General features: G+C 45.6%; 1 protein-coding gene across 1 annotated transcript; it reads left to right on the top strand.

The window, feature by feature from the left end:
* Positions 1-363: 363 nt before the first annotated feature.
* CFAP418 (cilia and flagella associated protein 418) lies at positions 364-13,458 on the top strand. The gene is made up of 6 exons (XM_081116517.1): positions 364-619; positions 2,536-2,623; positions 5,481-5,545; positions 6,085-6,150; positions 9,121-9,216; positions 11,685-13,458. The coding sequence occupies exons 1-6, from the start codon at positions 468-470 to the stop codon at positions 11,836-11,838; spliced, it is 621 nt and encodes a 206-aa protein (XP_080972643.1). The 5' UTR covers positions 364-467; the 3' UTR covers positions 11,839-13,458.
* Positions 13,459-13,922: the final 464 nt, after the last annotated feature.

Genomic DNA, 13,922 nt, shown 5'->3' with positions numbered 1-13,922 from the left:
GGCTATTTTTGCATCCAACGCCCGTTCTCCTATCGGAGAACTCTCCATTTTTTTTCCTCCGCGGATAGTGCTCCGGCTTTAAGGACAGATGGAGCGCAACGGGGACCCCCTGCCACCCCGGCGGAGTGGGCGGAGGAGCGGGGCAGTCGTGTGCACGTAGTGACAACCGGACCCAGGAGGGGGCGATGGGCCCGACACGCGGCAGCCAGCCCGGCCCGAGCCAGGGCGCCGCGCAGCGAGGTCGCGCCGGGAGGGTGCGCTCCGACCTCCCGCCCGCCGGAGCCCCGCGCGGCCCGACCTCGCGGCCAGCGCCTCCCCCCGCGCGAGCGTCAGCGTCCGCGCCGGCGCAGGGGCCGCGGGGGGGGGGGGCGCGCGCATGCGTGGAGGCGGCGCGGCGGGGTCTCGCGTTGCCCTGGAGACCACCCGGCGCCGCCGCGCCGAGAGCGGGGGAGACGCAGCCCTTCAAGATGGCGCAGGACCTGGACGAGCTCTTGGACGAGGTGGAGTCCAAGTTCTGCGGGTCAGACCCCCTGGCCCTGGGCGCGGCGGAGCGGCCCCCGGGCGGCCGCGGCGTCCTCAGCAACGACCGGAGCCGAGCGGAGGCGAAAGAAAAGCTCAGGTTACCGGGCGGGACGGGCGGGCTCCGCGGGTAGCGCCTGCTCCGGGGCCCCGAGCCGCCCTGCCGGGCCTCGGGCCTCAGCTCCCGCCCCTGGGCCCGCGCACACCCCAGCGCCGCCTCCACGAGCGCTCGGGCGTCTCCGACCGGGCCCCGACTCCGCCCCGCCCCGCCCCCGCCAGCGGGCCCCGCCCCGCGCGCCCCGGCCTCCGGCGGGCGGAACCCCGGGGCCTTCCCGGCGGCGGGGGCGGGGCGGCCGCGGCCCCGCTCGACGACCTCAGCCCCTGCTCGCTGCCCCTTCCCCAAGCGCAGAAGTCCCCAGACCAGGTGTGGGGGGAAAATCATCCCGTTCTTTTGCTGATTTTTGTTTTTCTTTGGCTCGGAGAATTCGGGGAAATTTTTTTTTTAAGTCTTTTGGGGTTTGATCCGGAAAACTACCGTTCGCACTTGCCCGTCGTTTCCTTCTGTGGAACCATAAAATAGGAGGACTTCCTCTTCGTCTCATCGCCCCCCGCAGCCCCCACGACAAGAAGCGCAGCCCCGGGTCCCACCCGGACCCGCCCCGGGCGCCCGCCGCTGTAGCTCGTGGGCCCCGCGGGGAGCGCCGGCGGGAGGACGCGGCTCCGGGGCGGCCCACCAGGGGGCGCTGTCTCCCGCCCGCGGCGGCGCCGATTTCCCGCGGGTGCTGCTCAGCCGGGCTGTGGCCGAACCCACCAGGCTTCCCTCTAACGACGTTTATTTATTGACAAAAGCTCACGCTCGGAAGAGACGCACGTTGAAAAGATGCTGACGTTCCGAAGCCAGTTGTAAAACTTAGTTTGCGTGCCGGTCGGTGGTCTGAAAAGCAATTGTGCAGCCAGCTGAAACGACTGCTTTGAGCGGCTGGCGGCCCTTCCGTTAGCTGTGGCCGCAGGAGCCACTCTAATTCGTGCGTGACCTCGGTGCTGGGGTCCTCTGCGCTCCTCCCCGCACGCCCAGCATCCCTGCCCCACGGCGATGGCGCTACCTTGCTAGTCCCTTTATTCTTTTTTTCCGTGCCTTTGGGGAATGCATGGAATTTGATGATCAGACAGCCTCCCAGAGCCTGGTTGTCTTGGAAGTAGGCGCAGAGGGGTAGGACGGCCCGCATCAGGCTGCTGAGAGTGGAAAGGGCGCCCAGGGGTGCTCTCCCGACCAGGGCCCCTTATGCCTGTCCCCGTAGCCTCTCACTGTCCTGCTAAAATCCATCCGCAGAGCTTCCAGAGCTGCATCTCGCCCTGCTACGCCAGGTTTCTCAATAGCACGTTTATAAAAGCCGCAGCAAACCAGGACGGTTTTCGTGTGTTAAAACTTTTCATTTGACAATGTAGTGGTGAAGGTTAATTATGCAAAAGAAGCAGAGGCCCTAACCCTAACGCCAAATACAATCCCTACCCGGTATATAAGGGTCAAGCATTAAAATTCTGGATCCAGGCGATCCAGGTTCAATTCCTGGTCAGGGCACATGCCTGGGTTGCGGGCTCCATCCCCAGCAGGGGGCGTGCAAGAGGCAGTTGATTAATCACGACTCTCTCATCATCGATGTTTCTCTCTCTCCCTCTCCCTTCCTCTCTCTGAAATCAATAAAGATATTTTTTTTAAAAATGACTAGACTATAAGAAGCAAAGTTAGGGGAAAAGCAATAAATGTTTATTAACCTTCAGTTAATATTATAGTAGCAAAAGACCAAAAAAAATAAAATATGTTACACTGTCCTTTAAAATTTGTATGAGTTCTCAATGAAATGATCGCAATTTTTTTTTCATTTCTGTAGCAAAGCATACACAGATGAGGCATCATGAAACTGTGACCTAATTATAGGTCAGAATCTTATGTAAGCTGACTCTCCTGTTCTGCCTGACTATATGCTCTTAAGCTTCAGGTGTTTTGTTGTTTTTCAGATCAACAGAAAGATTTAAAAGAGAAGATGATCTTGACAGTCTTATTAATGAAATATTTGAAGATCCCAACTTTGATAAAAAATCCTTTGTAAGTCAAGTGTTATAAATATGCAGTAATTTTTTTTTTCATTATTTAAGACATGTTTAGAATAGTCTGAAAACTTACAGAGTGCACAAGCATCTGTAGTTCTTTGCATTCTGAGAAATACTATCATCCAGCTCTTCTCCCTGTTAGGCCAAGATTCTCAGTTCCCAACTCTGTGTCCGTGTGTCCACAAGGTTTCTGGCAGCCCTTGCCAGGGCCTGACTCCACCCCCGGGCCTGCCCCAAAGAGCTGGCACCATGTAGAGTTGTAAAAGAGATAAAATATTAGAAACTCTCAGTATGTGTTTTGATACTGATTTCTCAGCAAGAATATGAAATTAGAAAAATTGGTAGAACAAAAGTCAACTCCTAGTTGAAGTTGGTTACCTGAAGTTGGAAAATTTATTTGTAGACTCTGTAAGAACACTTTTCTAAAAGACTGAAAATAAAGCTCGTAAGATACTGCTCATCCTGAACATATGTTAATGTTTTGCCATACTTGCTTTTCTTGATTTTTTAAAAATAAAAATGATAGAACTAGTTTAAGAACTGTCCAGATCCTACTTACTGCCTTCCTCCAGAGGTAACCATTATCCTCTCTGCGTACTTTTGTCCTTGTATCACATGGGTGTATAGCCATGAAGTTTTTGCTGACATGTGGTAGCTTGTTACGTAGTTCCTCCAGCTTACCCACATCCCTGTGACAGGCGTTTAAATTAGGCCTGGTTGTTGCTCCTGCGAACAGCGCCTCAGCCATCCTGCGTCCTTTTACTGTGCACAGGAGCTTCTCTAGGATGTGTGGACCTTGAAGAGGAACTGCTGGGTTATAAGGGGCGCTCGTTTTCAGTTTTTTTACTCGCTGCCAACGTGTTTCCAAACTGCTATATCATTTATATTCTTGCCAGTTGTGTATGAGAATTACCATTTTGGTGGTTGCAAAATATATTTGTTAGATTTTAAAGAAAGGGACCAAATGAAAGTCTTAAGTTACAAGGACTACAAAGTAAAAAACATCTAAAAAATACATATGATACCAACGAGGTTTTTTTAAAACGTAGGGAAGATTAAAGCAAAACTGGGCTGAAAATCACTAGGCAGAGGTGCTGGTAAGGATATGGACATGGGCCACTTCCATTTTTGTCAACCATACGAAGAGTAAAATGACTAGAGTAGATTGTCAGATCTTTAGTTCTCTAAATTTAACATTTTCAGTTAACCCGAGGTAAGTTAATACGCTGCTGGCCTAGGTGATTAACATGTCAGCCCAGCAGCAGGGGTGTTGAGCGCCATGATGTTCTTGTGACAGGATCTCCCGAGCAGTTGTCTATTAAGCGCCTCCAGGCTGTGTATCCATATGTGAGGCACTTCTTCAGTTCGGGGCATTTCCGAAGCAGAAGGGAATACTGCTCTGGCCTGGCTTGAAGATTCACAAATTTGAGCCCTGGCCGGTGTGGCCCGGTGGTTAGAGCACCGGCCCGAGCACTGAAGGGTTGCGGGTTCGATCCTGGCCCAGTGGGAGGCAGCCAATCAATGTGTCTCACATCAGCGCTTCTCTCCCTCCCTCCCTCCCACTCTCTCAAAACCAATGGAAAAAATACCCTCGGGCGAGGAGGTGCGGATTAACGGAAAAACATACAAATTTTAAATCAAAGCAACTTACAATCGTGAAGAAAAAAACTTCTGTGTACTTCTATAGGCTCCTCCTTTTAGTTATATGCAGTTTTCCAGCCTGCAAGGGAGGAAGCAACCCAAATAAACCAAAGGAGCGCAGGTCTATGGAACACGGGCTGGAGACAGAAGCGCCTAAGGGGCCAGCCCGGGCCCTCCGTGTCTGTCCCCCCCCCCCCCAGGCCAGACTGTGCTCCGAGAGTGCTGCTCCTTCCCCCAGGCGCGCCCATCCTGTTGTGTTTCTGAACTGCTCTCAGCCCCACACAGAAAAGCCCAGAACCAACAGCAGGCCAGCCTCAAGTCAGCCGAGCCCGGATGGTACACGAAACATTCCGGAAAACAGGAGACTCATGCATGTTATTTTTGAGACATGCACCCCGGATTTTTCCAGCTCTGTTTAACATCAAATAAAAAGTTAAGAGAAATAGTAAAATGAAATATTTTTGCCTCCATTAAGTTTCCTCACCTACCAGGTAAAATGAAGGCATGTCTCTGCATAGTTTGAATCGCCTTTTCTCCGTCTCACTTCCTCTGCTTGGCGGTGGTCCGAGTATGCAGGTTGGTTTATGCTGTTTGGTACCACGTGCCAGTTAACACTTAATAAATGCCTGCTGCTGCTGCTGCTATGTAACCATATAGGAACTACTGTGTGGCTGCGGCCAGGTAGTTCTACATTCTCCTCAAATGCCTATTGGTTGATACCTTTGCATTTGATCAAAATTAATATTCCTGAAGCTACCCAGGAGTTTGGTTAGTTTATTTTTAGTTCAGGTGAGTACCATTCACAGCCTTTAAAAATGAGCCTGAGGTTTTTTCCCTCATCAATTGAATTTTTCCAGGATGAGGTTTTAAATAGAAGGTCCTTCATATTAAATCACTGAACTCTAGTATTAACTGAAGAGTTATAAAGTGACTCTAAATCTTAGCATGCTAATAATGGCAGTATATCAACTTCCTAGACGAAAAGTTAGCAGAGTAATTTGCCGATTCCTCGGGGAGGTCTACTTCCCTTTTGCCTTGAAGGAAAAGGTTTTGATGATCATTGTTTTTATTTCCGAAACTTTAAAATGATACAATTCTTTTTTATTTAAGCCATTTAAAAAATATTCTTGTTATAAAATAAAGAATATTAGTTTTCATGTTACAATTATCTAAGTTACTCTTGGCCTTTTATTGTTTTGTTTTTTTAACAGAAATTAAAGTCTAAATCTTCAGATACCACATCTGTCAGAGCATCCATTCAAGGCCTTGGTAAAAGGTAAGCTGAGATCGCTTTGGTAGATTATACACACTGGTGAGCAAACACTGTGAGCACAGTCTCGTGTATCTTATTACCAGTCGCACAACAGTGACATTGAGCAACAAAGCACTGGTTGGCTTTCGGAGAAAGACCAATAGCAATACCTGTAGTGTTCCTACTGTCTGCGACCCTGTGGTGTAAAGGAACTTGAATCGGGGATTATTGCTATTGTAAATAATTTTCTGCCATGTGAAAAAAAAAAGTGTGAATAGTTTCTCAGAATTAATGTTCTGTTATAGTTTTCAGTATTTACTTTGTCCCTTACACTATTTGGCAAACACATTTTTCTGTGACTCATTTTAACTCTGCGTGTTCCTGAACATACAAGTTATATCCCGTAGAGCAGTGATCCCAGAGTAAATACCTCTTTAAAGTAGTTGGCTTGCTCAGGAAAATATACAGTTTGATTATAAGACTATAGAGTCAACAGAATGAAACTAACTTCTCGTATTTCTTTCTGGTAACTTTCTTTTTTCCCGTTTGTTGAACATGTCTAGTTGCAGCCCTGTGTACCTGGGGGGAAGCTCTGCTCCATGTGGCATCGGAACGACTACTTCACAGAGGTGGGACGTCAAAAACAGACTCTCTTACTAGGTTTTCCAAATTGATACCCTGTTGTTAAAACATAGTTGCTATCTTGGCATCAATCGTTTCATGGTGAGAAGCATATTTGATTAGCCAATCCAAGAGCTCTTGACTGGAATCCTAGTTCGTCTTGGGAGAGCTGTTGAGAGCTGTGGCGTTGGGCTTATGCCGTTCGTTGTGTTGACGCCTTTTTCTGAGCCCCACTTGACGTGCCTGGGCCACTCCGGCCGCGGCCTGGTTTCCACGGGACCCAGGAGAGGAGCTGCTTTGGCCGGTTTCCTTCGGGGCAGCGGGAGCCAGTGGGTGGGAAGCAGAGCAGGCGGCTGTGCGGCTCCGAGGGCTTCCCCGACGGCCACACAGCCCGAGGAGCTGCGCTCTGAGCTTTCGGTCTCGAGGAGAGGCTCTAATAACTAACCCCAAAAAGAAGTCTTTAGTTTTCACATAGCGCATGCTGTGAAGGGAAGCAGAGAGTACTACAACATAGATGATTGGCCCCCGGCTACAGGAAGGGTAGAAAATCCTTCCCTGAGCAAGCATCGCTGAGGCAGGCTGATAGGAAGTGAGAAGCTGAGCAGAGGGGACCGGGGGCCAGAGAGGGGCCTGTTGATGCCTGGGAGCCGGGAGAGCTGGCGCAGGGAGTGGGGGAAGGAACGGCTCCGGGGGGCTGGGCAGGTAGCTGAGGGACATCTGGTTTGCTCGCGCTCCTATAGTCCTCTAGATTTTAGAAAAGTTTGGCATATATGCAGTGAAAGCCATTGGTGGTTGGCTGGCTGGCTGGTTGGTTTTTAGCAGATGGGGTCACCTAATCATATTTATCATATTTGTGTTTCTAAAGAGAGTTATTTTGGCTGCTGAATAGAAAATGGGTTGGGAGGTAGAGGGACAAGACGGGAGAGGACCGGGGGAGACCAGTCGGCGGGCAGTGGTGACAGTCGTCCAGGGAAGAGATGATAGTGGTGGCTGTGATCTGAGTGGTGGCAGTACTGTAGGGAAAAGATGTCACATTCAAGCTGCTTAGAATCTAGAGTTGGCAAGATTCGGTGAATTTAATGGCTAAGAGAGAACACTGTTAAGAATGGCTCCCAGGTAACATGCCTTGCCCAAGGTCACATGAAGTATTACAAAGCAAGGACTCGAACGTGTGACTTGATTCCTGAAAGCTCCACTGTGCTTTCTAGTAAACCAGTTTGTAGAAGGCCATGTGATGTGTGTAAGGGGAGAATCTTTGATGTTTTTGCTACTGCAGCTGCTGTTCCTTTCCAACTGTCCAAACACCACGACTCCGTAGTCCACTGTGTAGATCTGACAGGATTTAACAAAGAACCACGGGCAAAAGACCATTTTGGGCTGTATTTGGGGCATTCCCACCATAAACGTCTTTAAAATAATAAGCTTTCTATTGGTTGGTTGGACAAAGGGACAAAACTGTTGATGACACATTTGTATTCCTTTGCCTCCACATTTTAGAGAAAGAAACCTGACAGTCTGTCTTTCATCGGAATCATTACTTTATTTTAGGTGTGCTCTAGTTGTACCCAGCTATGGAAGAGAAATAGTTTTAAGCCCTGAATATAAGCACTGGTTTACACGCCCAGGGCATAAATGAAACTGAGTCTGTGCTGCCTATTTTCCATGTGTTTTGTTTGTTTGGATTCTGGGTAGACTTCTGGTTTAGGACTAATACTCAGTGATTGCAGAGCATAAAGATTTGAGTTTTTACCCTTTTGGGTGGAAAGGAGAAAGAATAGTAGCAGGAACCACAGTGGCATTAATAAGATATAGATAAAACGAAAGCGTTGTTTTCAAGCCAAATGGAATTTTACTCCTCTAATTATGTTTTAAACTACTTGCAAGACTGGGTCGTTCCATAGACTGGTACTAATTATGATCTAACAAAGTGAGTCGTAGCAGCCGAATGATTTCTTAGCTGCAAGTTAGTTTTATTTTTCTCAAAGGACAGTGTTTGTAGGAAACTGTGGTAGTGTGAATAGATTTGAATAAACCACTAAATTTTAAATTAAATTAAAAAGCTGTATGTAACATTATGGTTGAGATTTTACACATACAAAATGTCAGGAAATTCAAAATTATAGTTCCCACAACAGCAGTAATTCAGCCAAATTGCACATATGTATTAAGGCATTAAAGTTAACACTCTGTGCCGTCATGTAATAAACTGCGTATGCATCAGACAGCAAGGTATAGCAGCACTGGGACCATCATTTTGCATTTCCTGACTGTACATTCAAAACCAAGTTCAAATGTGTACGAACATAATTGTGTCTGATTTCCATATGTACAAGTACAACTTCATAAGTTGCTAACAGTTTAAAAGAAAATTTGGGATTGCTTATGAAACTTGTATAGATTTTGAATGTTTAGTTACTGTTATGATTAAGCATAATTTTAGAAACAGCATTATTCTCAAAGGAACCGTTAGGCCAAAAGGAATTTGCAATTTGGAAGTTACCATATTTGAATTTTAAGAGAAATAAGTGAAAAATATCTGATGGTGGGTTTTATTTTTTGTTAATTGCAGAAGGATTATGTCCTTATTGAAAAAATAAAAACAAACTTGAAAGTTGTATAAAGTCACCCTTGAAAACATCAATAGGAAAGTTAGCAACTTACAGAAGTGAAGACCTCCCTCAGACACAGTTTGAAAACCACTGAACTAAAAGATCTACACATCCTCTGTTTCTTTTATATGTGTACAATATACATGTGTGCACAGGTGTCCAGAGTATGAGATCTTAGTAAAATGGGTATGCGTAGAAATTTAACCTGAAAGTTTAAATATATAATTAGTCCTTTAGTATAAAAATGTATAATCAGTTTAATCTTTCCTTTTTTTGTTTACTTAGTAATTTGTAATATGTGGTATAGCCTATGAATAAATCACCATATTTTTAATAATCTTTAATGTGTTGTCCTTTCTCTCCGAACAGAGCGTGTGACCATCTGCGCTGTACAGCGTGCGATTTCAGGGTAGTAAGCTACGATGACTGCATGTGGGACAAGTCATGCGATTATCTCTTTTTCAGGTATGTTTCCAAAGAATTCCACTGTGAAAAATTTACCAAGTATAACTTTATATTCCTTATTTTGCTGTAATGTCTCCTGGTGGACATGGCCAGATTGTGTGGCCTCTGCCTCTTCAGTGTTTCTCTCCTCCATCTCCTTTTTAACATCTGCCTGCTGTCAGCCCAGGAAGAACATGTTACTCCTGGGCAAGACTATAGATAGAGCCTCCTCGCTGACTTTTCTGCCCCCAGTCTCTTTTTTCAGACCACCTTTTCCTGGCTGAGAAGTAAAGCAGAACTAAGAGTATGCCATTCCCCAGCCCAAAACCCTCTGTTTACAGAATCATGTCCAAACTCCTTAGTATGGCACCCGAGACCCTCCACGATCCAGCCCCACCTGCCATCCACCTCTGTCTGGGGTGGGGGAGATGTGGGAGGTAAGGGCATGTGAGTAACAAGGTCCTGGAGACCTTGGGTCTGGAGCGCTGATGGAAAGGGAGCCTTGGGTAGGAAAAGGAGCTCACCTCTGTGGGTGGGAGGAGGTGAGACACTCATGCATCACGGGGAAGGCGAGGAGGCGGAGGCGGAGGCTTCAGGGAGAGGATGCGACACTTGGGGGGAGGGAGGAATTGCTGAGGGAATTCAGAAGAGGTGGTGACTGAAGCGAGGTAAAAGGTTTGCAGATGCCACTGGATGCGCAGCAGAACGTGGGGAGCCATTTGTTTCTAGTGGTGTTTGTCTGAACACTGTTATGCTCAGGACGTCATGCTGTTTATTTTATTGTCCTTATTTTATAAATGAGGGGAATAAATATTCCAGCTTTGACAAGTTCTAGAACTTTCTGAAAGAAGTATAAATTGTACTTGATTATCATGCCATGGTGGCTGAACAAAATGCTTTGTTTTTCTATTAAATCATTTTCTCTATGGGAAATAATGAAATTTTCTTTCTGAACTTTTGAGCTATGTGTTTCTTAAAAAGCATTTGAAATGTATTAATTAGTTCCCCGGCTATTCATGGCTCCTGCTCCTAAAATCTCTAATTAAAGATTCAGCCACACCCTGGCCTGTGTGGCTCAGTTGATTGGAGCATCAGCTTGTGCACCGAAAGGCTGCCGGTTCCATTCTTGGTCAGGGCACATACCCAGGTTGCAGGCTTAATCCCTGGTGAGGTTGCGTGTGAGAGGCAACCGATTGATGTGTCTCTTCTCGCATTGATGTTTCTCTCTCCCTTCCTCCTCCCTCTCTTTTCCTCTATCTCTAAAATCAATTTAAAAATCATATTTTAAAAAAGAAGTCAATCAGGTGTTAAATTTGTCAAAATATATTGCAGGTTGAATAATGAACATTTTTTCTTCATTTAACTATTTAGTTTTCATTAAACACATTTAGTTTTGTGGATTTTTTTTCTTTCTGATAAAATTTGGATGATTCATCTCTTCCCCTGGCTCACTATCCCCTTAGTTAAGTCACTTAGCTGATCAGAGTCTCAGTTTCCTGAATCAGACAGTTTACCTGGAAAATCTCTCAGGTTTTGTGAGGTTCTAACCTTCAAAATTGTGCCTGGATTTTGTACCATACAGTCCTGAGTGTGGCATCCATCGGCCACCAGAGGGCACTTTGTAGCCTGCCTTCTACTGCAGGGACACAAAAAGCAAAGATGGGACTATATCTTTTTTAATATTTATATTTCATCATTTTAATTTGTATTTTTTATCATTTTCTTTTGAATTTTTCTATTTTTCTTCTGCCACAGAATAGTTACATAAATTCAGTACATGGGTTATCATGAAAATCATAATTGACTTTCAATTAGTTAAATTATCTAGTCTTTTCATAACTGCATCAAATCAGGCAGTTATCATTTTCATGATGGTCCTGCCAATTGATTTAGTTATTTTAACATTGTCATGTAATGTAGGTTAGGCAGTTATTTTGTTGCTAATACTATAAGTAAATAACATACCATTAAAAAATGAAAGAATGTCAGTTCAACACACAGAAATAACCCACACTTTCTCTCTAGTAATGAATCACTTCTGTACTTAACCCGTCGGAAGCCTGTTCCCTCCGAGCGTCTGTGCCTGGTCCCCGTAGTGGGCTTTTGGGGCGTGGTCCGGGGAGTGCGTGAGGCAGGAGGGGAGCCGCGGGCCTTTCACTCTGCTCTCACTTGACCTTAGCCAACAGTCCAGGAAGCGAGTCGCCCCATTCTCATCTCATCTCTGATAAGGCCAATAGTTCAGCTTTTTAGGTCCTTGTGTTCTAAACAGCCTTAATAGACGGGCCTAGAGAATTGCCATGAAAAAGTATTAGTTCCCGAGGAGATGCCACCAGAAAGAACACTGGAGCACATCTCCTGGTACTTGTGTGAAGGGAACTGAGGTTTGTTGTGTTCAGATGCTGTCAAGATGGGAAAAGAAAGCCACTAGACCTTCACGTCTTCGGCACTGGCACAGCCCCTGTTCTGAAACATTCACGCTTTTCTAACAGGAACAACATGCCCGAGTCCCACAAGTTAAAAACAAAGCTGGTGGAGAAGAAAGGAGCGCGGGCCTACGCCTGCCAGTGCAGCTGGAGGACCGCCGAGGGCCTGGCCGAGCTGGGCGCCGAGCCCCGGCTGCGCTGGGTGTGCGGGAAACACTGAGCGCCGCCGGCCCGCTGGCTGGGAGCGTCCCGAGCACCGCAGGGCTGCGGGTTCGATCCCCGGGGGGCATGTACAGGAGGCAGCGGATCGGTTTCTCTCACATTGATCTCTCTTTCTTTGTCTTTCCCCCCCTAAAAATCAGTTTTAAAAACAGTATCCTCAGGTGGGGATTAAATAAGAAAGAACGTGGAGCTTTCAGTCAGACAGATACATCCGTGAGCAGTCTCCACTGGTCGTCACAATAGTTAAGGAAAGGCACATAGCAGCGCCATGCCCTTTGGGAAAAGACAAGAAATTTCATTTAATGACTACACAGATTTTCGAAGACCAAATGGACTTAAGAAAATAACATTTAACATTTTGGAATTACTCTTTTTTGATATATGGACATTTCACTTTGTAAGTAAGGTAACAAGTTATCCAGATTCTTCTTTGCCAGCCTCTCTCCTATTTAACGGAAGTGTAATTAAAGAGTTTTTTTACTAATCTATAGCCATTTATTAGCAACTGCTAGTACACTTAGCGTAAATATTCCTCCTTCACAGCATTTAAATGGGATAAAACCGGCCAGTACAGAGAGGTCACCGAGGGGTGTAGACACCGCCTCGCCCAGACAGAGCTGCTGCGGGGAAGGGTCGGAGCTTGGATGCGGCCGAAGCCGTCCCGGAGCACTGGCCTGTGGCGAGTGGGCGCCGCGCCTGGGCCTAGCGCGGTGTGCACAGCGATGACAGGGCGTGTGCCAGGCTTTAGCTTCTCCCTCCTTCAGTTTGTGTAGATATCACCTATTTCCAAAAAACAGCACAGCAACAAGAGTCACACATGCAGAGCCCCGTGGAATTTGGCACGTTAGTCGGAACGGTGAGGTTTGCTTTGTCTTCAAGTGAACAAGTTTACTAAATTATTAAAGATACACTTTTATTGTTTCACCGTAACTATCCCATAACTTGGACACATTGCCCATGTTTGGCCTTCTCCTTGTTTATTTATTTATGTAATCCTCACCTGAGGACATGCTTAGAGGGAGAGAAACATCGATTGGCCCTTCCATGTGCACCTCAACCCAGGGTCGAACCCGCAACCTTTTGGTGCAAGGACAACACTCAACGAGCTGAGCCACTCTGGCCGGGCTGTTTGGCATTTTATAACATAGTAATTGTAATAATTCAGAAATTATTACAATTGTCAGAAATGTGCATATAACTTCACATTTTTATTTGCAATTTACTTTATAAGTTTTTTAATATTGTACAACTTTTATTCTAAAATATAGAAAGAATATTATATTTATATACATAGGGATAAATTACCATAGTTTAAGCCAAAATGGAATTACTTCAGTGTCAATGTAAACAAAAAGCATAGTTTCTGATGAACTATAATTTTAAAATGCAAAATCTATAAAATTTACAAGATGTTTTGCCCATTTCTTTTCAATGTTTATTAGTAATTTTCTCCCTTTAGCAGGTATTGATTTTTTGTCGATTCAAGTAGCTACTTTATTTATTTGAACTGTATTATACTCTCTGACCTCTGTCCTACCAAGAACTGAATAAACAGTTTTATTCTGTATTTAGTAACATTTTTATTGTATAGTAAAACATTCATATTGGGATTAATTTGAAATAATTTTTATAATTTCTTTTAAAATGTCGACAAAAAAGTGCCCAGCCATCCAGTTGAACAGAGAATTTATTTATTTACATTGGAGAGCAGCAGTGTACCGTGTGTGTGTGCGCATGTGTGTGTACGTGCGTGTGTAACAAACTGGGGGTGTTAAAGGCGCCAGGTCCAAGTGCTGGGAGAAGCCATGTTGCTGTGGTGTCGCCGCCCCTCTCGGGTGGAAGGGGGTGTTGTCAGACTGTGGTTTTTAATTGCCCTTCCTCTGTTCACTGATCTGATATTTAAAAGTAAGAACTAAAAAGGGCTTTGTATCCAGTAAGTACTCTGATGAAGCTTAGCAGTCACTTCCAAATGCTGATTTTCCTCAGTTGTTATGTTTTAACAAAATTATCGGCCAACATACTACCCCTAGTAATCACTTTACCTGTTGTTTAAAATCGTTCTTGAGCCCTGGCCGGTGTGGC

The sequence above is a fragment of the Miniopterus schreibersii genome (assembly GCF_964146895.1).
Source record: "Miniopterus schreibersii genome assembly, chromosome: 17".
In the NCBI taxonomy this organism is placed as follows: domain Eukaryota; kingdom Metazoa; phylum Chordata; class Mammalia; order Chiroptera; family Miniopteridae; genus Miniopterus; species Miniopterus schreibersii.
The sequence above is the reverse complement of the archived record's forward strand: the minus strand, read 5'-3'. Positions and strand labels throughout refer to the sequence as shown.

Coding starts and splice junctions, on each gene's coding strand:
- CFAP418 (XM_081116517.1), top strand. CDS start 468: ATGGCGCAGGACCTGGACGAGCTCTTGGACGAGGTGGAGTCCAAGTTC. Junction 620..2,535: donor GAGGCGAAAGAAAAGCTCAG/GTTACCGGGCGG, acceptor GTTGTTTTTCAG/ATCAACAGAAAGATTTAAAA. Junction 9,217..11,684: donor TGCGATTATCTCTTTTTCAG/GTATGTTTCCAA, acceptor CTTTTCTAACAG/GAACAACATGCCCGAGTCCC.